The sequence below is a fragment of the Equus asinus genome, chromosome X, assembly GCF_041296235.1.
Source record: "Equus asinus isolate D_3611 breed Donkey chromosome X, EquAss-T2T_v2, whole genome shotgun sequence".
Taxonomy (NCBI): Eukaryota; Metazoa; Chordata; class Mammalia; order Perissodactyla; family Equidae; genus Equus; species Equus asinus.
In genome coordinates, this window is record NC_091820.1 from 119639574 (window position 1) to 119661772 (window position 22199).

General features: G+C 38.3%; 1 protein-coding gene across 1 annotated transcript in view; it reads right to left on the reverse strand.

Annotated features, from left to right (window-relative positions):
- LOC106838738 (fibrous sheath-interacting protein 2-like) overlaps positions 1–20943 on the reverse strand; it is an 85314-nt gene extending 64371 nt beyond the window's left edge. The window contains exons 1-8 of the mRNA XM_070501786.1: positions 20585–20943; positions 20062–20187; positions 17417–17578; positions 16340–16429; positions 15830–15969; positions 14661–14802; positions 13850–13960; positions 13328–13448 (exon numbers count right to left, since the gene is read on the reverse strand). Coding sequence (XP_070357887.1) covers positions 13328–13448; positions 13850–13960; positions 14661–14802; positions 15830–15969; positions 16340–16429; positions 17417–17578; positions 20062–20187; positions 20585–20683 — 991 coding nt within the window. The 5' untranslated portion in view covers positions 20684–20943. The remainder of the gene's footprint in view (positions 1–13327; positions 13449–13849; positions 13961–14660; positions 14803–15829; positions 15970–16339; positions 16430–17416; positions 17579–20061; positions 20188–20584) is intronic.
- Between the last annotated feature and the right edge of the window lie 1256 nt (positions 20944–22199).

Below are 22199 nucleotides of genomic sequence, written 5' to 3' on the forward strand. Positions count from 1 at the left end.
CTTTATATAACTCTTTTCCCTACTGACTCAACTTTTATTAACTGTTCTTTCTCCCTTTTTTCTTCTGCTTCCTCTGTTCTTTCCTTGCTTCTACCCTCCCTTCCTTCTTTTACTAGCTCCTTTTAAGAACTTTCTCCCTTCTCTCACTTTCTATATTTTTCATCCTGTCTTACTACTGGATTCTCCTTTTTTGAAAGCCTATCTATCTATATATCTGTATTCTATCTATCTAATCACCTAGCTGTCATCAATCTATACATCTTTATTTGACTCTAGTTTTAACTCACTTCTTTTTAGATCCCCCCTTTTCCCTGCCCTGTGCAATTGCACTTAATTTTCACCGCAGCCTCTCCTTTTAAATTCCTCTGTGTCTCTCACTCTCACATTCTCCTGCTTTTTTATCTTGCCATTTTCCCCAGCCTCATCCCTTTTTAAAATTCTTCACTTTCTTTACTACCTCCTTCCATCCCTCTCTTCCTTCCTTTCTTCCTTCTTCCTTCTTCATCCCTTCCTCCTCTCTCTTTCACTTCCATTGCCATTATTTCATTCTTTTTTGGCACTATGTTTTCTTATTTGCTCCTCCTTTTAGAACTTATTTCATTCACTTTCTCCCTGTGTTCCACTGGTTTTGCAGTGGCATTTCTTATTAACTCTTCCTTGTTAAACATCTTTATTTTCCTCTTTCCTTTCTCTCTAACACTATCATTTTTGTAGTCTTTTCTTATTCATTCTTTTTTTATGTCTATGTCAAATTTATTATTGGCTCTTCTTTTTTAAACTTTTCTTTTTCTTTCTCTATTATGTAAAATCTTCTTACAGGCTTCTCATTTTTAAACTTTTCTCATTTTTTGTTCTCTATTTCTTTCCTTCCTTTTCTATCCTTCTATGACTTTCTCTTTTTTCTTTTATCTTTTTTGTGCACTTTATTTTTACTGGTTCCTTCCTGCTTGTGAAACATTCTTCCTCTCTTTCTGTCTTTGACTCTTTCCTTTTTCTTTCTCTTTTCTGTCTCTCATTCTATTTTTCTCTATTTTACATTTTCTTACAAATTATCCCATTTTAAACGTCTTCTCTTCATGTTTCCTCCTCCCTTCCTTCATTCTTTCCTCCTCTTATTCCATTTCTTTATGTCTTTTTCTTGTTCCCTTTCTGTATTTCTATTTCTCCTCTGTGCCTGTCTGCAAGCCTGCCTGCCTTCCTCTCTTCCTACCCTATCCCATCCTACCCTATCCTATCCCATCCTACTCTATCCTATCCCACCCTACCCTACCCTACTCTATTCTATCCTACCCTATCCTACCCAACCCTACCCTATCCTATCCCATCCTACCCTACCCTACTCTACTTTATCCTATCTTACCCATCTTCTCTCTTTCTTTTACTCTCTTTGTACTGGCCCCTTTTATTATTATTTTTTATTATTTTTATTTTTTTCAAGGAAGATTAGCCCTGAGCTAACTGCTGCCAATCCTCCTCTTTTTGCTGAGGAAGACTGGCCCTGAGGTAACATCCGTGCCCATCTTCCTCTACTTTATATGTGGGACGCCTACCACACCATGGCGTGCCAAGCAGTGCCATGTCCACACCCAGGATCCGAAGTGGTGAACGCCGGGCCGCCGATGCAGAAGATGCGCACTTAACTGCTGCGCCACCGGGCTGGCCCCTGTACTGGCCCCTTTTAAAAACGTTTTTCATTTCTTCTTTCCCTTTCTAACTCTTTTACTATCTTATGCACTGACTTTTTTTTACTGGATTCTCCTTTTTAAAATAAGTTCTTTTTATCCATCTATCTATTTATCTATCCATCCATCATTTATCTATCACCTATCTATGGTTTTATTTATATTTTATACACCTACCCACCTATCTACCTGCCTTCCTATCTAACTGTCGTTCATCCATCTTATTTCACTGTTAGATTTTAACTGACTTCTTTTTAGATTTCTTTCCCCACTGTCCACAATTGTGCTTAAATTTCTTACTAGCTGCTCCTTTTTAAACCTCTGTCTCTTCTCTCACATTCTCCTTCATTTCTTTTGTTTTACTCTTTCCTACAGACTAATCACTTTGAACAACTTTCTTCCTTCTCACTTCCTCCTTTCTGTCTTGCCCCTTCCTTCTTTTCTTCTTCCTTTAACAGCCTTTTTCTGTGTCTTTTCTAGCTCCATTTCATTCACTGTCCTCCTCTCTGTCTTTCTTTCTCTGTTCCTTCCTTCCCTTCTTTCCTTCATCCCTTTATCTCTCCCTCACTCTTGCCTTCTTCCATTCCTTCCTCCCTCTCTTCCTTCCCTCATTCATACCTTCCATTCTTTTTCTTTTTTTTTACTGGCTTCTGTTCTTAAAGATTTTTCTTTTCATCTCTATTTCTTTCTTTCTTTTTTTTTAAGGATTGGCACCTGGGCTAACAACTGTTTCCAATCTTCCTTTTTTTATTTTTTTCCTGCTTTATTTCCCACCCCCCCTCCCCCCGCACCGGTACATAGTTGTATATCTTAGTTGCAGGTCCTTCTACTTGTGGGATGTGGGACACCGCCTCAACGTGGCCTGACGAGCGGTGCCATGTCCACGCCCAGGATCCAAACCCTGGGCCGCCACAGCGGAGCGTGTGAACTTAACCACTCGGCCACGGAGCCGGCCCCCCTCATCTCTATTTCTTTTGTTCTAACTCTTTACATCTATTTTGTATGGTCTTTTATATTGGCTTATGCCTTTTAAAGTCTGTTCTCTCCCCCTACCCCAGGTGTCTATCATTCTTTATTTTACTGTCTTTTAAAAAATATTGACTACTACTTTTTAAATCTCCTCCCCATCACACAAAACTGTACCTCGTTTTCTTATTGGCCTTCTCTCTCACATTTTCTTATTCTCTTTTATTTAACTCTTTTCCCTACTGATTCATCATTTATAAACTACTTTTCTTTCTTCCTTCTTTTCTACTTTCTTTCCATCATCCCTTTCTCCATCTCTCCTTCCCTTTCTCCCTCCCTCCCTCTCTCCCTTCCTTCCACCTTTCTACCTTCATTACCTGTCTCTATGTCTCCTTCTTACTCCTTTCACTCTCTCCCTCTGGATTTCTTTGTCTTTTCTTTGTGAGCCGGCACTTCTGCCTTCCTTCCCTACCTCCTCCATACCTCCTCCCTTCCTTACATCCTCAGTTCATCCCTCCCTTCCTTCTCTTTCTTCCTACTCCTTTCCTCCCTTCTTGCCTCTATTCTTGTTATACTCCTTTCTTTATTGGTTCCCCTTGTAAACTTTTTTCCCTTCACTCTCTCTCTTCCTATCTTTTAATATTATCTCTTGTACCAGGCCCTCCTTATAAAACCCTGTCTACCTACCTACCTAGTTTTCATCCATCCATCCATCTTTATTTTTAACTGACTTCTCTTTAGATCTCTCTGCCCTCCACTCTACCTTCCTTCCCTCCCTCCCTTCCTTGCTCATACCCTTTATCTTTTCTTATTCTATTTCTTTCATTGTCTCTCTTTCTCTCTTCTTTCCCTGCCTGCATGCAAACCTTCCTTCCTTCTTCTCTCTTCCCTCCCTTTTGCTTTCTTCATCCTTCCTTCCCTCATTTCTTTCTTCCTTTCTCCTGCCTCCTTCTTTCTTCTGTCTATCCATCTGCCCTGGCATCTCTCCCTTCTGTCTTCCTTCATTCATTTCTCCCTGTCTTTCCCCTCCCTCCTTCCTCCTTTTATCCCTCTTTTCTTCCTCCCTCCCTCCTCTTTCTTTCCTTCCTTCCTCTCTCCTTTCTTTAATTCTTCTTTTTCTCTCTTTTTACTACTCCTCTTTTTAAACTTTTTTCTTTCCTTCATCTCTCTTTCTTTATACTTCTTTGTCCTGTCTTTACTACTACATTCTCCTATTTAAAATCAGTTCTTTCTACCTACCTACCTGCCTAGCTGGCTGGCTAGCTATACAGCAATCAATCATCTTTCTTTCTGTCTTTATTGTACTGTCTTTCTTTACTGACTTATACTTTTTAAATCTCTCGCACACCACACAACTGTACTTGATTTTCTTACTGGTCCTCCCTCACACTCTCACGTTCCTTTTCCTTTATGTAACTCTTCTCCTTACTGACTCATCCTGTATAAACTTTTCTTCCTTCTTTCCTTCTGCTTACCCGCTTCCTTTCTTCCTTTCTACTTTTACTGACTTCTTTTAAAAATTTCTTTCCTTCCCTCTCATTTTCTATATTTTTGGTCCTATCTTACTACTGGTTTCTCCTATTTGAAATCCTATCCATCTATCTATGTATCTATCTATCTTCTATCCACCTACCTACTGCATAGCTGTCATCAATTTACCCACCTTTATTTTACTCTATTTTTTACTTCTTTTTAGATCTTTCTTTCTCTCCCTGCCTTCTTCACTTGTACCTAATTTTCACAGTAACTCCTGCTTTAAACTCCTCTCTGTGTCTCCTACTCTCACACTCTGCTACTTTTTTAATTTTATCAATTTTCCTAGCCTCATCCCTTTCAAAATTTTCTTTCTCCTTCCCTCCCTCCATCCCTTCTTTCCCCTTCCTTCCATCTTTTCCTCCCTTCCTAAACTCTTTCTTACCTGCTTCTCTTTTAAACTTTTTTCCTTTCTTTCTCTGTTCTACAATGCCTTCTATTTATCTATTTTTACAGTCCTTTTTTTTTTTTACTGGCCTCTACTTTTAAAGTCTAGTCTTTTTTTAATCTATGTATCTATGTATCTCTGTACTTATTTTATTTTACTGTATTTGTTATCTTACTTCATCTTTTTAGATCTCTTTCTCTCAGGCTGCTTTTCACAACTGTACTTAATTTTTCACTACCTCCTACTTTTCAACATCCTCTCACTGTCATCTCACATTCACATTTTTTTCTTTTTATTTTTTCCTATTTCCTAGGAACTCACCTCAGAACTTCTTCTTTCCAGCCCCCTTTCTTCCTTTCATCTGTCTACTTCCTTTCTTTGTTTCTTCCTTCCTCCCTCTCTTTGCCCTCTTCATATTTCCTTCCTTCTCTTGTTTCTTTCGTTATTAATGTTTTTCTTTCCTTTCTCCATCCTCTCCCTCAATGCCCTTCCTCCCTCCACCTTCCTTCATTCCCTTCTCACTCTTTCTGCTTCCTTCCCTCCCTCCTCTGTCTCTCCCTTATCTGTCCCTCCTTTGTTTTCTTTCCATTCTTTTACTCTCTTTTAAAACCTTTTTCTTTCCTTTCATTTCTCTTTCTAACTCTCTTTCTATTTTTTTTTTTTTACTGGCTTCTGCCTGTTAATGTCCTTTCTATATGTGTGTATGTATGTATGAATCTATCTATCTACCTACCTATCTAGTTTTCTATCTATCTCCTTTCTTTTCTTTCAGTCAATCACGTATCTTCCTTTGTACGTATCCATATACCTCACTATCTAGCTATAAATCATCTATGTTTATTTTAGTGTCTTTTTAATGACTTCTACTTTTTAAATCTCTCCCACACCACACAGTTGTACCAGATATGCTTACTGACTCCTCCCTCTTACTCTCACATACTCTCTCCTTCTTTAATTAACTCTTTCCTACAGACTCATCTCTAAACTTTTTCTCTTTCATCCCTCCTCTCTGTCCCTCCTCCCTCCTCATCTTCTCCCTTATAGTTTTTAAAAAGCTCTGCTCAAAAAAAAATTTTTTCTCTCTCTTCTGCAACTCTCTTTTTATGTACTGCCATTTTTACTGGCTTCTATTTTTTAAATCTGTTCCCTATCTATCTAATCTTCCTATCTATCTTTATTTTACTGTATTTGTTAACTACTTTTTAGATCTCTCTCTCCTGTCCATGACTGTACTTAATCTTCCCACTACCTTCTCCTTGTCAGCATCCTCTCACTGTCACTCATGTTCACATTCTTTTTGTTACTCCTTTTCCCAGAGACTCTTCCCTTATAAAATTCTTTTTTTCCCTGTCCCTTCCTTCTCTTTGTCCACCCCTCCTTCCATCCCTTTCTTCTCAATTTCTTTTACTCTCATTATATTGGCTACTTTAAAAATTTTTTCCTCTTTCTTCTCACATTATTTTTTGTCCTGTCTTTACTATGGGTTTGTCCTTTTAAAAATCAGCTCTGTATGCATCTGTGTATCAACAGATGTATGTAAGTGTGTATGTATGTATTGATTGATCCATCTATCTAATTTCAATGTATTTTTAAACTGACTTCTTTTTTAGATGGCTCTTTTGCTTTCTGCGCTCCATATTGTACTTAATTTTCTTACTAGCTACTCCTTTTCAAACTTCTCTGTCTCTCTCTCACATTGTCTCTCCTTTGTTATCTTAGTACTTTTTCTAGTCTCATCCCTTTTAAACTTCTGTTTCTCTGTCTTTTTCCTTCTTCCTTCCCTCCCTCCTTTCACTCTCTTTTTACTGGCTCTTCATTTTGAAACTTTTTTCTTTCCTTCTCTCTCCTATAGCTCTCTCTCCCTTTCTTGGATGCATTGCCTATTTTACTGGCTTCTACTTAAAGTCTGTCCTTCCTTCCTCCCTCCCTCTCTTTCTTTTTATATCTATATACCTACCTACATACATAGCTTCATACTTACTTAGCTACCTATCCAGCTGTCAATCATCTATCTATCTTCATTTTACTATCTTTTTGTACTGACTTTTACTTTTTAAATTTCTCCCCTACCCCACACAATTGTACTTAATTTTCTTACTGTATCCTCCCTTCCAAACTCCCTTCTCTCTCTCCTTGTTTATGTAATTCTTTTCGCCCCCGACTCATCCTTTATAAACTAATTTCCTCCCTTCTTCTCTCCCTCCCTTCTTCCTATACTCTTTTTGACGGGCTTCTCTTTTTAAACTTTCTCTTTCCTTCTGTCTTTTGTAACTCTCTCTCTTTCTTCTTTTATACTGCTTTTAAATGACTTCTCTTCTTAAGGTCCATTCTTTCTTTCTACCTATTTATTTATCCATCTTCATTTCACTTTACTTTTAACTTAATTTTACTTTTTGAATATCCCCCTATGCTCCACAATTGTACTTGATCTTCATACCTGATTTCTTTTCAAACTCCTCCACCACTCTCTCACATTCTTTTTATTTTTCTCTACTTCCTACTCACTAGTCTGATTTAAACTTCATTTTCTTCCTTTTCATTCTTTGTTCCTTTGTTCTTTTATTCTCTTTCTCTTTCTTGATCCCTTGCCTTCTCCCTTTGTCCTTCTCTGCCTGCCTGACATCTTTCCTTTCTTCCCTTCCTCCTTCCTTTCTCTTTTTTTCTTATACTATTTTTTACTGGTTCCTCTTTTTAAAACTATCATCTACCAGTACACCCACTCAGCTATCTAGTAATCATTAATTTTTATTTTACTGTATTTTTAAACTGACATCTACTTTTTATATCACACACAGAAAAAAGTATATTTGATTTTCTTACAGACTAATCTTTTCAAACTCCCCTCTTACTCTCATATTCATCTCTTTTTATTTTCCTCTTTTTCTTACTGATTCATCCATTTTAAAGGTCAATTTGTTTATTTTGGTTTTTGTTTTTCTATGTCTTTCTTTCATTCTTTTTCTCTCTCTGCCTGTATAGTCATGTACTGCATAATGATGTTTTGGTCAATGACAGACCACATATACGATGGTGTTCCCATAAGATTAGTACCATATAGGCTAGGTGTGTAACAGGCTATACCATCTAGGTTTGTGTAAATCCTGCAGGGGAGGAAGAAATTTTCCTCTACGCTTCTAGGTTCTTCTGCCTGGTCTAAGGATTAAATTGACATGAGACAGATTAACAGGAGAAAAACAAATTTTAATAACATGTAAACATGGGAGAAACCCAGGAAAACTGAGTAACTCGCCAAAATGACTGATGCTCTCACCCTAAATACCGTTCTCAGCTAAAGACAAGAGAAGAAGTTAGGGGTGGGGAGAGTCAAGGACTTCAAAGAAAAGAAGATAATTCACAGGTAGGTGAAAAGGAACAAATGTTTGGAAAACAAGTGTTTGAACACATGGAAACAGAGAACACAGAGGGAAGGCCAACAAACAGGCTTTTCTAAGTTCCTCCCCATCTACCACCTAGTTCATGTGAAGCTAAGGTGATAGCTGCTTCCTGAGATATGTTTTTTTTTTAATCCGAATTTAGGCAGTTAAGGGGGAGGTAAGGAGAAAAACTTTCTGAGTCTTTTGTTTCTTAAAAATAATCAGCCTAAAATAATCTCATGTTAGAGATACATTTTGGGGTGGCAAATTTTGCTCCCCTTCAGTACACTCTATGATGTTTGCACAATGATGAATTCGCTTAAGGAGGCATTTCTCAGAACATATCCCCATTAAGCAATGCATGACTGTAAACTACCAACTTCCTTATCTCCTTCCTTCTTTCCTTCCCTCCCCTCTCCCTCCATCCCTTCCCTTGCCAAATTTTCCCTCCCTCTCCCTTTCCTTCCTTTCTCCCTGCTTTCCTTCCTTCTCCCTCTCCCTTCCTCCCTCCCTTCCCCTTTCCTTCTTAAACTGTTTTTTACTGGCTCCTGTTTAAACTTCTCTCTCTCTTTTTCTCCCTCTTTCTCCCTCATATACTTTTTTACTAGATTGTCCTTTTAAAATTCTATCTACCTATATGTCTACCTATCTACTTGCCTATCATCCTATGTACCTATCAATCATCTATCCTCATTTTGCTGTATTTTTACTGCCTTAAAAAAATCTTTCTCCTCCCCTTTCCCAACTGTACATGAGTCTCTTACTTTTAAATCTCTTCCCAATTCCCTTCCTCTATTCTCTTCTGAGTCTCTTTAGCTCTCCTTTCTTTTACTCTTTCTCTTTTCTTTGCCTGCTTGCATGCTTGCCCCCCCCCCACCCCTTTCCTTCCTGTCTCGCTCCCTGACCTTATATTCTTCACTTACCTCTCTTTCTGTCTCTCCCTTTTTCCTTCCCTTTGCTGGTCCTATTTTTCTGACTTATGTGTTTAATTTTTTAAATGTCTGTTTACCTGCATTCCTATCTATCAATCATTGATATATCTATCTTATTTAATGTTCTTTTTTGGGGGGATTTTTTAAAATCCCCTGCCCCCCATAGTGGCCTGATTTTCATACTGGCCCCTCCTTTTCAATCGCCTCTCCCTATTTCTATCACTCTCATTAGCTTTGTCTCCTTTATTTTACTCCTTTTTGTACTTAATCATAGCATTTAAACTTCTGTATTTTGTTTTGTCTCTTCCCTCCCTTCCTTCTTTGTTCCCTGGGTCTTTCTTACTCCTTTTCTTTCAAACTCTGGATTTCTGTTTTCTTTGCTTGAATGAATGCATGCATCTTGTCCTTCCTTCTTTGCTTGATTTTACTGTATTTTTACAGGCACCTATTTTCACACTTTTTTGTTTCCTTCTTTCTCCTTTAAGCCTCTCTTTTTCTATTGTCTTTTTTACTGGCATCTTTTAAAATTCTCATCTATTATCTATCTATCTGTTATCTATCTATCTACCTACCTACCTACCTACTTACCTATCTATCTATCTATCTATCTATCTACCTATCTAACTGTCTATCTTTTACTGTCTTCTTCAATGGCTTCTACTCTTTAATCTCTCACCCCTACAATTGTACTTAAGTTTGTTACTGGCTCCATCTTTCCAAACTCCTCTCTCTCACTCTCAAATTCTTTCTCCTTTAATTTACTTTTTCCTACTAACTTATCCTTTTTAAACTTGCCTGTTTACCTTCCTTTCCTCCCTCCCTCCTTCCCATCTTTTTTAACTCCCTTTTTTCCTGGCTCCTGCTTTTAATTTTTTCTTGTACTTTTTTTTTTTTTTTACATTTTTACTGGTACTTCCTTTTATAGTCTTTCTGTCCACCTGTCTATCTATCTACCTGTTTAACTATAAATTGTCTATCATTCTATCTATATTTTAGGGCTTGTTAAAAATTATCATTGCTTTTAATCTCTGAATTTCTTTCACATCCAAAGACAGTGGTACTTGATTTTCTTACTGGCTCATCCTTTTCAAACACCTTTCTCTCTCATTCTCATATTTAATCTCTTTATTTTACTTTTTGTATTGACTTGTCCTTTTTTTCTCATTCACTCTTTCCTATCTCCCTTCCTCTCTCTCTCTCTCCCTTCCTTCATTCCCTTTGTATCTGTCATTCTATTAGTCCCTTTCTTTAACTGTCTTTCTTTTTGGCTTTGCCTGCCTACCTTCCATCCTTCCTCTTCTCCCTTCTTCCTTTCTTCTTCCTTTCCATTCACCTGCCCTTCCTTCTACCCTGCCTTCCCTCCTCCTTCCCTCTACACTCCCTTCCTTTCTGCCAGCCTTCCATTCATCTATTCTCTTTTTATTGGCTCCTCTTCTTAAACTTTTTATTCCTTCTTTCTTTTTAACTCTTTTTTGTACTGTCTTTATTGCTGGCTTCTCCTTTTAAAAGTCCATTCTATCTATTTCTAAATATCTGCATCCATCTATCTATCACCTAGCTAGCCAGCAGTCATCTATCATCTTAATTTTACTGTATTTTTACTGAATTTCACTTTTTAAATGTCTCTCTATCCCTGCAATGTATTCACAATTTTACTTGATTTTGTTGTGTGCTCCCTCTTTTCAAACACTTTCCTGACTCTCACTCTCACATTGTCTCTTTCTTCTTTTCTATTTTATTCTTCTTTTTCCTAGTTATTCATCCCTTTTATACCTTTTCTTTTCTTTCTTGACCTCTTCCTTCTTTCCTTCTTTGATTCCTTCCTCCCTCTCCCTTTCTGTATGCCTCTTGAGGACCTTCTCTCACACTCTTTCTGGCTTTTCTGTCTTCTTTACCTGCTGGCCTGCAAGCATTTTTCCTCCCTCCCTCCCTCCCCTGTTTCCCTCCTTCCTCTCCCTCCTTCTCACCATTCCTCCCACCTGCCCTCCACCCTCCTTCCCTCCCTTCTTTGTCTCTCATTACTCTTTTCCTTCTTATCTTTCTCCCTCTAACTGCCCTGTCCCCTCCCTTGCAGCCTCCCTCTCTCCTCGCCTTCTCCCTGCCTTCTTCTACTCTCATCTTACTGGCTTCAGTTTTAAATTTTAAACTCTTTTCTTTCCTTCTATCTCTCTTTGTAACTCTTTCCTTTTTTGTATTATCTTTTTTACTAGCTTCTTTTTACCTTCCTACCTATATCTACCTGCTTATCTAGCTATCAAGTAATCTATCCATCTTCATTTTACTGTATTCTTTTTACTGCTTTATTTATTTATTTTTTGGTGAGAAAGATTGGACCTGAGCTAATATCTGTGCCAACTTTCCTCTATTTTGTATGTGGGTTGCTGCCATAGCATGGCTACTAACGAGTGGTGTAGGAACGGAACCTGGGCTGCTGAAGTGAAGTGGGAGAATGCTGAACTTAACCGCTAGCCCACAGGGCCGGCCCCTACAGTTTTTTTATTGGTTCCTTTTCAAGCCTCTCTCTCACACAATCACATTCCCTCTTCTTTTTTATTTTACTCTTTTTCCTACTGACTGATCCTTTTTTTAAAATTTCTTTTTCTTTCCTTCCTTTCCTCCTTTATTCCCTTTTTCAATATCTCCTTCTCACTCCTTTTCTTTACTCTCTTTTCTTTGCTTGCCCGCATGCCTGCCTTCCTCCCTCTCTCCCTTCACTCTCCCTCCCTCCATATTTTATTCTCTTTTTACAGTCTTCTCTCGTCCAACTGTTTTCTTTCCTTCTCCCTCTCTCTCTTTCTCTCTCATCTTTCCTTCTATCTTTTTTTGTCCTGCCTTTTTACTGGCTCCTCTTTTTTGACCTCATTTTATTTACCTACTTTCCCTTTATGTTTCTTTTATCTCCCTCTTTCTCTCTCCCTTCCCTCCCTTCTTTCTCGATTTTCTTTCTATATTTTCCTGTACTGCCTTTCTTACTGGCTACCAGCTCTTCCTTTTTAAAGTCTGTTCATATTTTATGTCTTTCTCTCTCTCATTTAAGGTTACTGTCTTTTGTTACTTTTTAAATCTTTCTCTTTCTTTCTTGTACTATTCTTTTTTTCTCTCCCTTTTGCTCTGTCTCTAATTCTCCTCTTTTCATTTTGCTCTTTGTCTTTTTTCTTTTTTGCTTTATTTCCATATTTCCTTTTACTGCCATTCTTACTGCCTCCTTCTTTTAATATTTTCTTTTCCTCCTGTTCTCCCCCTCCTACTGTGTCCTTTTCTTTCATTCATTCTGTTTTCATTGTACTACTTTTTCTTACTGACTTCTCCTTTTTAGTGTCTATCTATCTTATCTATCTTTGTCTTCTTTTACTGACTTCTTATTTTTCATCTCTCTCTGTCACCTCTCCTCCCGATTGTATGTGATTTTCTTACTAGCTCCTCTTTTTCAAATTCTTCTCTCTCACTCTCACATTCTTTTTATTTTACTTTTTCCTACTGACTTAGCCTTTTTAAACTTCTCTCTCTCCCTACTCACTCTTTCCTCCTGTGTTTTTTTCTGTCTTTTTCTTGCTGCTTTTCTTTCTCTCTCTCTTTTCTTTGCCTGTTCGCCTTTCTTCCTTCTTCTCCTTGTCTCTCTTATTTGTTTCATTGCCTTTGTCTTCCTCCCACTCCTGCATCCTATGTGTGTGTGTGTGTTTTCTTAACCGGCTTTTTCTGCTCAATTTTCTTTCCTTTTCTCTCTTATTCATTCATTCATTCTCTTCCTCTCCCTCTCTCCATTTCATTCTTTCTTTTTGTACCATCTTTTCTTACTGCCTCTTCTTTTTTAACCTTTTCTTATTTTTTTCTATTTCTACTTCTTGCTTAGTGTATTTTAAATGTCTCTTATCTCCTTTTTTTAAAAAACCTGTTTTTCTTTCTTTCTCTTACTAGCTTGCTCTCTGTTTTGTATAATCTTTTCTTACTGATCCTTAGTTTTTTTCTATATGTCTCTCTCATTGTCTCCCTCTTTGCTCTAATCTATTATTTTGGTAGTGTTTTCTCTTACTGGCTCCTTTTCTCTCTCTCTCCCTCTGTATCTCTCTCTCTCTCTCTTTTGCTCTCTCTGTCTTATCTTTTTTTTTGGTACTGTTTCGCCTTACTGTCTTCTTTTTAAATCTACAGTAAGGCAGTCTTGTCTACTGAGACACTTTATAGAAGTGTTTAATTTGTTATAATGTATATAATGTAATAATATTGTGTATATATGTGTGTGTGTGTCTGTATATTCTTTACAACTTGAGCTGTAACTGGGAAATGCCTTGCACAGTGCCTGGCACAGGTAGTGTGAGCTTCTAGGATTTTCCATTGCAAGGGCCTTGTGACTTCACTGTATAAGCACACAGAGGGGTTTCACAGAGCCACCAATAATTAATATAGAGATATGCATGTTCTACTTGGCTATTTTGTCTTTTATTTTCTTTCTCTCACCTTCTGTTTCATCTTGTCCTTTGCTTTCAAATGTAATTCCCACCTGTTTTACTTTCTTAAGCTCATTCATTTGCATTTTTTGTAAATGATAAGCGATTTTTTTCTCTAGAAGTCCTTGTTTCTAAAATATTAAAAAATATACATTTAATATGTTAAAAAATTTAATATCAACTTGCCACTGGAAAATGCAAAACAGATATTTCAAATATGATGATATATTTGAAGGGAGCCCTTATTTCTGCCTTAAGATTTCTAAAGTCATAATGAGTACAAAGCTAGGAAGGTAGTAGGGTAAGTTTCCTTTTGTTGTCCAGCATGAAGAATATATTTTAACAACTAAATCCAATTTAAATCATTGCCTACTTTCTGGAGACTGGTCCTATTTCAGACCAGCCTGGGTCTCTCCATGAATAGCTATCCTTATAAGTTGAGGCCACTTCTGACAATTCACGCTTTTATATATAAAAATTGGCAAAAGTTTTTTCTCAAATAGCCTAAGTTATTGGTAAAAGCTCAATTGACCTTCTGGTGAGTTTCTTGTCTGGTTTTTCGACGTTGTTCCTCAACTCTTGCTTTTCTTTTTACTTCTTCTTCAATCTTTGACAGAAGTAACATTTCTTTTTTCTTCCATTCCTAAGGAGCACAATTTTAAAGTGGTCAGCAGGAGTTCTCTTTCATAATCCTTTTTTTGTATTTTACCAATAAGCAACTTAGATCAAATCAAGGGCCTTACGGAAATCCAGTCAACCATAATGAAAATCTTACATTGGCTTTAGAATGGGGTTATCTTACTTTTTTTTATTGGGAATGTGTTGGTGGATGCAATGAAATGGCAAAAGGAAGGACGTGATTTTGATATTGGAAACTTAATTCAAGCATAAGCCTAGTTACAAAGATGGCTCTAAAAAGATGCTGGCAAGAGGGTTCTCTCTTATGGACTCAGTTGGGTACGGTATATGTAATCTGTTGCCCTTAAGTGTATTTTGACAGAGAAGCTAAACAAATAGCCTTGGTTGAATTTTGAGGAATGAGAACACAGGCATGATTATTTTTCATTAGACATGAATTCTAAAACTTTAAGAGCAGATGAGGTGTGACTGTAATGTAATGGATATATAATTTGTGGTATCAATCTCACTAAAGCTTGTCTATTATAACAGTGATAAAAGATTAATAGTGGGTTATGATTTTTTAAAAATTATTGTTATTTTAATAGCAGATTTTTTTAGACTGAAATAACTTTGGGTAATATAGTGGGACTGCTAAAAATGTTTATAAATAAAACAATTATACAAAATTTCCCCATCAATATTTAAAATTTGGTTTTTCTCACCTCCTCAATTTGTCTTCGGAGTCTAAGTTTTCTTTTAATGTGGTCCCGATGTCGTCTTTCTTCTTCCTTCATCTGGAGTGTGCTTTGCTCTTCTGCCATGTGCTCAACCTTGTCTAATTCCCTACTAATCATATCTACATATCTACATAAAAGTGCAAATATAAGTGAAGGTAAATTGAGTCTTTCCCTTATGATGGTACTATCTATTTTGATATCCTCCAACCACTTTCTCGGTTGCTTCTGATTTCTTAAACTACAGGAAATGTACACTTTTTCAGGGGCCTTTAAGCTAGCCTTATCCACCAACTCACCATGCTTTACACATTTTACCCGACTCTGTTACACAAGTCTCTGTTATTGTGGTTGGGACAACGGTAAAATGTGGAACGGAGTGATTACAAGCATTTTACACAGAGATTATTCATAACTGAGTAGTTTGGGGCACATGAGTTTCCAAAGACAGCTGAAATCTGTAATTCTCAAGTCCTTCAATGACTTCTGATGTAACAGATAGGTCTTCAGACCACCAGTCTGGGACTCTGGTGGATCAGTAATTATTCTGGCATATCATGACATGAATTCATGGAATATAAGAGGCAGGTGATAGAGAACTGGCCCTCACCTCTGATAAAGGAGAAAGAGAAAGAACTACAACTCATCCCTTTGCCTTCTGGGGCATGGGCTTGGCCTCTGAATGGTAACATTGAATGTGTGTGGTAATAGCTGAACATACACAGTTGGTTGGGGAATAACACTGTTTGTACTAGCATCAGATAACGTTTTAGCAACTTGCCCTTTTTGACCTTGCAGTGATTTCCTTAAACTTAAGTTTGAAACATGCTAAAGACACCTTCTCTTCCTCTGCTACTATGGACTTGGGTTTCCCAAGCTCAGGGATTTGTACTTTGGATTTATTTTTCAAACATCAGTTTGGCTTACCTCTTGGGCTCATGGCGACTCCAATTTCTCAGGTAGAAACTCTCCTTCCTAGCCTTGGTACCAAGATTCCCAATACCTGTTACCTCTTAATCTCCTTTCCTTTCTCTCCACATTGAAGACTATAGGGAGTTAAAAAGAGTCTAATACTTTTTTTCACCCTGCTTTCAATTCTTTCTAGTACTTTTACAACTTTCTGGGTTCCACAAAATATGCATTAGCTTCAATCATACCTGTTCTTTATTAACAGCTCTTCATCTGGAGTTACTCTTGGACTTTCCTGTAACAGCCATTTTTGGAACTGTGCATTTTCATAATTTTCATAGGCTCTCTTGGTTTCGTACAATTTATTTACTTGATTTTTAATCATTGTCTGAGAGGAAAAAAAGAATTAAGTTTTTATATTGGCCAGAAATAAACCTGTCCTTTCATATGCCTTCTTATGTTTAGGGCTTGGTAAACTTCCTGTACTTTACAAATGGTTAGTTCTGTTAACCTGCATTAAAGCCTAGAGTGGCTCCATTCCAGACAAGTTAAAACTTCTCTCTCTGTAAATGAAAGACAAAGGTCTCATTTTTATCTCTTATAGATCTCTAGAGATCTTATTTGATTTGTTACCTTAATACCTCTAGGTCAGAATATTATAAGAAAGTATTCTGCAGAGGACCAAACCTTTCTTTCAAACTTTACATAAAAAATTTTTTACAGACCCTAAAAAAAGCAAATTTGAGTATTTAACTTACTTGTTTTCTTATATAGTTTCTTTCAAAGTCTAGTTTTAAACTGGTCAGATACTGCCTGTATTTATTCAATTCCTTCAAGGTACATACAACCTATAAAAACAAAAACAAATACATAAATAAAAAGTTGTAACAATCTTAAAACTTTCCAGAGAAGAGAGTCATAAGAACATTCATTTTAGTAATAATTTTGGGATCAAGGGTAATAATAGTACATTTTGGTAACAATTTGGAAGACAGTATCTCTCTATAATCATTGTTATCATCAGGAAATTTCTATCTAAATAATATTATTTCAATAATATGGTTCACATCATAATCAGAAATTTATGGGGCCAGCCCCGTGGTGCAGCGTTTAGTGTGCACGTTCTGCTTCGGTGGCCCGGAGTTCGCCAGTTCAGATCCCAGGTGCGGACATGGTACCGCTTGGCAAAAAGCCATGCTGTGGTAGGCATCCCACGTATAAAGCAGAGGAAGATGAGCATGGATGTTAGCTCAGGGCAAGTCTTCCTCAGCAAAAAGAGGAGGATTGGCAGTAGTTAGCTCAGGGCTAATCTTCCTCAAAAAAAAAAATAAAGAAATTTACTTTTCCCAATGAATCTGTTATTAAAACACCAGTATAATAATGATGTTTAACCCTCAAAAGAATTTATTTTATCAAGCTGTGTTCTGTTAGGTTTTTATTTTGTCTCTAGTCTTCTCAAAGGGTATAGGAAATATTCCTTGACAGGTGTACAGTGCCAATTATTACCTTTAGAGCCAGAGGAAAGGCACTACAATACAGGTGGGAGAAAATACATAAATAAATAAATGTGTATATGTCTTTACATACTCAAGTCATTTGGTGCTTATCTTTTGCTGTTATCAAAGAAGAAGGGTCAAGTGGGAACAAGTAGTTTTATTTACCAACAGCTGCCTGACTGCTCTTTACCCAAATACTGAGTAATTCATTGAGTTTTGTATTAGGTATCCTTTATTGATCAACTAAAAGTTGATACAGGCTCCCAGTGAAGTAGAGAAGCAACTGCCTAGGAAGTCCCTAGGTTTTTGCTGGTTAACAGGAAGTAGGCTTCAACTCACTTTATTATTGCTGGTGATGTAGCCGCCTTTCCTTAATCTCCTCAGGATATCTTTTCGCTTGTAGTATGCTTTTAAGTGTGGATCATGCAGGCTTTTATAGCTGGTTTCCAAAAGTCGACCATAAGGATCAGTCAGGTTAAAATCATAAGAAGATTGATAAAGCTGCAAACACATAAATTCAAAAGTATTATATATGGAAAACGAATGAAATCACACATTTAAACCTCATTTGTTGAAATGATTAGGCTGTTCCTTGAAAATAAGACATGCAAGAAGAATCTGAAGTAAGGGAATACAGACAATGGTCTGATTTGGGTAAACGTAACTGCTTTTCTCTCTTCTCGACCAGACCTGTCTGTAGGTTGGAGGTGGTAGCCTCAAACTCAGTCAAGTCCTAAACACTGAGGCGTGGCTCTAGGACTTCCTTTGAGGGAGGTAGGATGCTTCATATGTAGGCAGAGGGGCAGGCAGGAGGGGCTGATAGGATTCTAGCTTTCTTTTTTTCACTTAAAAGCTTCCTTTGAAAGTTTCTGACATGATTGATGCCAGCCTCTTGTCTCTCCCAAGGGACCGATATCAGGAAGCTGGATTTCCTGACTATCAATGTTTCCTTAAAAAGGCAAAGAACATCCTTCTGGGCAATGAGTCAATTTACAGTGAGACTAGACAGGAAGCCCATATCTTTCCTGGAAGAGAAACAATCAACAGTGATGGCAATTGAAACAATGCTGCAATTAGTGGATTGATTGTTGCTGCTGCTTCTTTTAGATGTTGACTTTTGGTGACAGACATGTGTTGACCAAACCTGGGCTACTGACCTATCAAGAAAGAACAAACCCATTCGTTAAGGCCAGGGTAAGCTTTCTATTGTCAATTAAAATCACTGGTTTCCCTAGACTGAAGAGTCTATTATATTATCACTACCTGCCTGTGGGAGATCATAGCGGAGACTTTTGAAAGTATGCAAGTTGTTCTTTTCACTTAACATGTTATCTTTTCTTGAAAGCAAAATGTCTAAGTTAATTGGCAAAGTATTTACTATAAACTTTACAAGAGAACCAATTTAAGGAGTTTGTAAACAGTTGTTACCCGAATATGATATACAAACATGCAAATTAATTTATAGACAAATTACCTGAGAATAGGTACAGTATCAAAGTGTTGAAGTATAGGATCAGTTGTCAGGTTTGGATTAACGCATAGCTAAAGATAGGTAGGTTGCATTGTTACATTTTAATCTTATTGAAAACAAGGCAGTAGAATCCTATAATTTCATTTCTGCTTGCATTCAAAACAATACGAAAGACCTTTAAATTCCTCTTTCCTGTAGTGCCTTGCTAAAGTGGTCTGCAGTTCTGGTAGCAGCAAGGTCAGGTGAAAGAGGGTGGCCTAAGAGTCAGGAGACAGTGGTTCTGGTCTGATCTCTGCTGCTATCTACCTGTGACCTTAGATAAATCCTAGTTCTACTCACAAGGTGGTCATGAGGGTAAAATGAGCTTTTTAAAAACTAAAGGTGTAAATGTTAAGTCTTGCTTCCTTGAGGAGATCCTGCTAAAAGACAGAGAAGGATCTAGTCTTCAGAGTTGAATGTAGTGCCTGGTCATGATTAAATGCATACATTTAGGAGGAATAAATATAATAAAGTATAAAGAGAACCCATATAATTCAGTATAGAAAAATCTGGAAGTAAGAAGTAGCTAACGAGTGAATAACAAAGGAACAGAATAGAAATATGGCAAACAGAAGATATTTAAGGAAGAAACCAACAGATAGGGCTAGAGTTACAAACTAAAAAGGAGTATTATTACTAGTAGTGAAATAGATTGAGTTTGTGTTAAGAAAGCTGATTTGTGGGAGTGTGACTCAGTTTCTGTGAGGTTGGCATATATTTAATTGAACATATTCTCAAAAGAGAAATTACATTGTTTTCCAGCAATAAATCTTTAAAAAATCATATATGTTACACAAATATCAGAAATACCAAGGAGCCCCTACTCATTCTTGACGACACACTAGTCAGTGGAAGGGTAAGGATGTCAGAATTATTCCTGTAGAACCTTTTGCTATTCAAAGCACACATTCACCCAGAAAGTTCTGAACCTCATTCAGGCTTGGCCTGAATGTTGGGGAGTGGTAGGCAGAGGACTTAAAATGAGTAACAATGTGAGTGCAGCACACTGAAGCACTAACAGTACTGATTCAGTGCTGAGTGAGATAGTGCAGACCAAGGGCAATGTGAATTCTAAGGAATGACATAATTGGGGGTTGTGACACTTGAGAAAGCCTTCATATAGAAGCTCTTGACAAATGGCCCAAATTGAAAGTTGAGAACGAGAGTGCATGCCAGGTTTCAGGAGTCAGATGGACAAAGGCACAGAAGTAGGAATTAGCATGGTATGTGTGGGTAGACAGAAAAACTCCCAACCTTTAGGAGCTGAGACTCTGGGCTAGAGATAAGGCTGAACTGGGTGGCTGAGGCATATCATGGGGCCTATCATTAAAGGGAGTTTCAGACACTAAACACTTAAACTCATTTAACTTGGCGTGTGAAATTGAAGTTGACTCAAAGCAAAACCATAGCGGTGTTTCAAGTTTAACAGCAAGCTGAAAACTAAAGAAAATCACTTAAGCACATTAAAACTTACTTTTTCACTTATATTTGTAGTATAGAATACATTATTGCTTCCTGGGATAACAGGCAGCTTGACCCCAAGAGGAAGATCTAATAGCTGCGCTGCTCCGACCTCTGGAATGGGGGTTTTTTGCGAGCTCTGTCAGATACAATTAGAAAGTGTCTTTTTTTCTAGAACTATGCTTTTAGTTTAGACCAATCTACTCACACTTCAACAGGCTAATACCTCCAAATAAACCAAAGAATCATACACTCAGGGTTCAAAGAACTTGCCCTGCTGACAACCCGGAAAGCCTCCCAGCTTTCCCAGGTCACCAGCCCTATCTCTGGGCCCCGCCCGCCCAAGGCTAGTCCTGGCCAGTGGCAGCAGTAGCCACTGGCTGCCCGGGGCCTGGAGGCCGGAAGCTGAGTCGTCAAGGAGCCGCCCCTTCCCCTCCTGCTCTGCCGACACGTCCACCCCTTCTGTCCGCCTGCCCTCCTAGACCCCGCCCAGGAGCCAGGAGGCGGAGGAGGACGATGGACTGGCCACCACTCACAGTGTCGCACTTTTCCCTCTTGACAGTTAGGCTGCTGGCAGCCGCCTTAGTGGCGGCGGCTTGGGCAGCCTTATAGCAGTTGCTGAGGTACAGATCCATGGCCACCCATCAGCCCCCAGGGGGCCGGGGGCTGGGGCAGCAAGGCGTCTTCCTTTCTCCTCTCCACTCACACCTTTACTGCTCTGGGCCTTGACCAAGTCTGGGCCCCCAAGACGGTTGTCACCGGGGTAACGCGTCCTGCAGGCCACGCCCCTCACTGTGCCGCGTACAGGCTGGAGCGCTGACGTCCTCATTGGGCGTCTCCCCAGCGGGCGTCGCCCTCACGTGAGAGGAGGGGGAGCAGCGACCACTCAGGCTAAAGCCCCATCCTTCGGCGCATGCGCAGGACCCTAGACTCGAGGTTTAAGCGCTTCCGAGTTGGGAAACTGGTCCAAGAGGACTGTAAGAAGGCTGCAGTTGAGGTTCCATTTCTTTCTGAAATCAACGCCCTTCATTTAAGCTAAACTAGGATGTATCAAGCTTAGTCACCGGGTAGCTGGCTGTTATTCTAATTCTTGCTAGCCCCGAAGGAGCTATGGTTCTGTTCAACACATGTCCACGAGTAATTGTGTACTTTGTACTAGGGCCACAGGCCTGGCTTTCTACATTTGCCCAAGTTATAGACACTGTGACCCTCCCTTTCCCTTAGGCATGCCATCCCCCCGGTCCCACTTAGGACACATTGGTTTTTCCAAGGCTCAATGCTTTCTTCCCTTGTCCTCTTTTCTGTCTTGGGCTCCTCATCTCTCTTCCCTTCTCTCCCTCCCTTTCTTTCCCTTTCTTCTATTTCTTTCTTTCTGCCTTCTCATTAGATTAGCCAACATTTATCGAGTGCTTGCTTTATGCCAGACACTGTGCTGGGTGCTGAGGATACAGTAATGAGTAAAACATAGTCCCTGCTATGTCGCTTGCTGCATAGGAGCTCACTAGACTGTAAATACATTAAGGGCTGAGACTGCACCTAACGTGTCAGGAGTTCGCAGTTTACCTCCATTTTTTTTAACGCATCTTTTTATTGTGCTAAAAAATGCATAACATAAAATTTACCATCTTAACCATTTTAAGTGTACAGTACAGTAATGTTAAGTATACTCACATTGTTGTACAACAGATCTCCAGATTTTTTCATCTTGCAAAACTGAAACTTTATGCCCATTAAACAACTCTCTTCCCTTCCCCCCATCTCCTGGTAACCACCATTCTACTTTTGTTTCTATGAATTTGACTACTTCAGATACCTTACCTAAGTAGTATAAGTGGAATTGTATAGTATTTGTCTTTTTTCCATTGGCTTATTTCACATAACATAATGTCCTCAAGGTTAAATTGTGTTGTAGCATGTAGTAGGATTTCTTTCTTTTTTAAGGCTGAATAATATTCCATTATAGGTATATACCACATTTCCTTTATGCATTCAAAAAATGATGGACATTTAGGTTGCTTCCACCTCTTGGCTATTGTGAATAGTGCTGCAATGAACAAGGGAGTGTGAATGTTTCTTCAAGACCCTACTTCAATTTTTTTGGATATATACCCAGAAGTGGGATAGCTAGATCATATGATAATTCTATTTTTA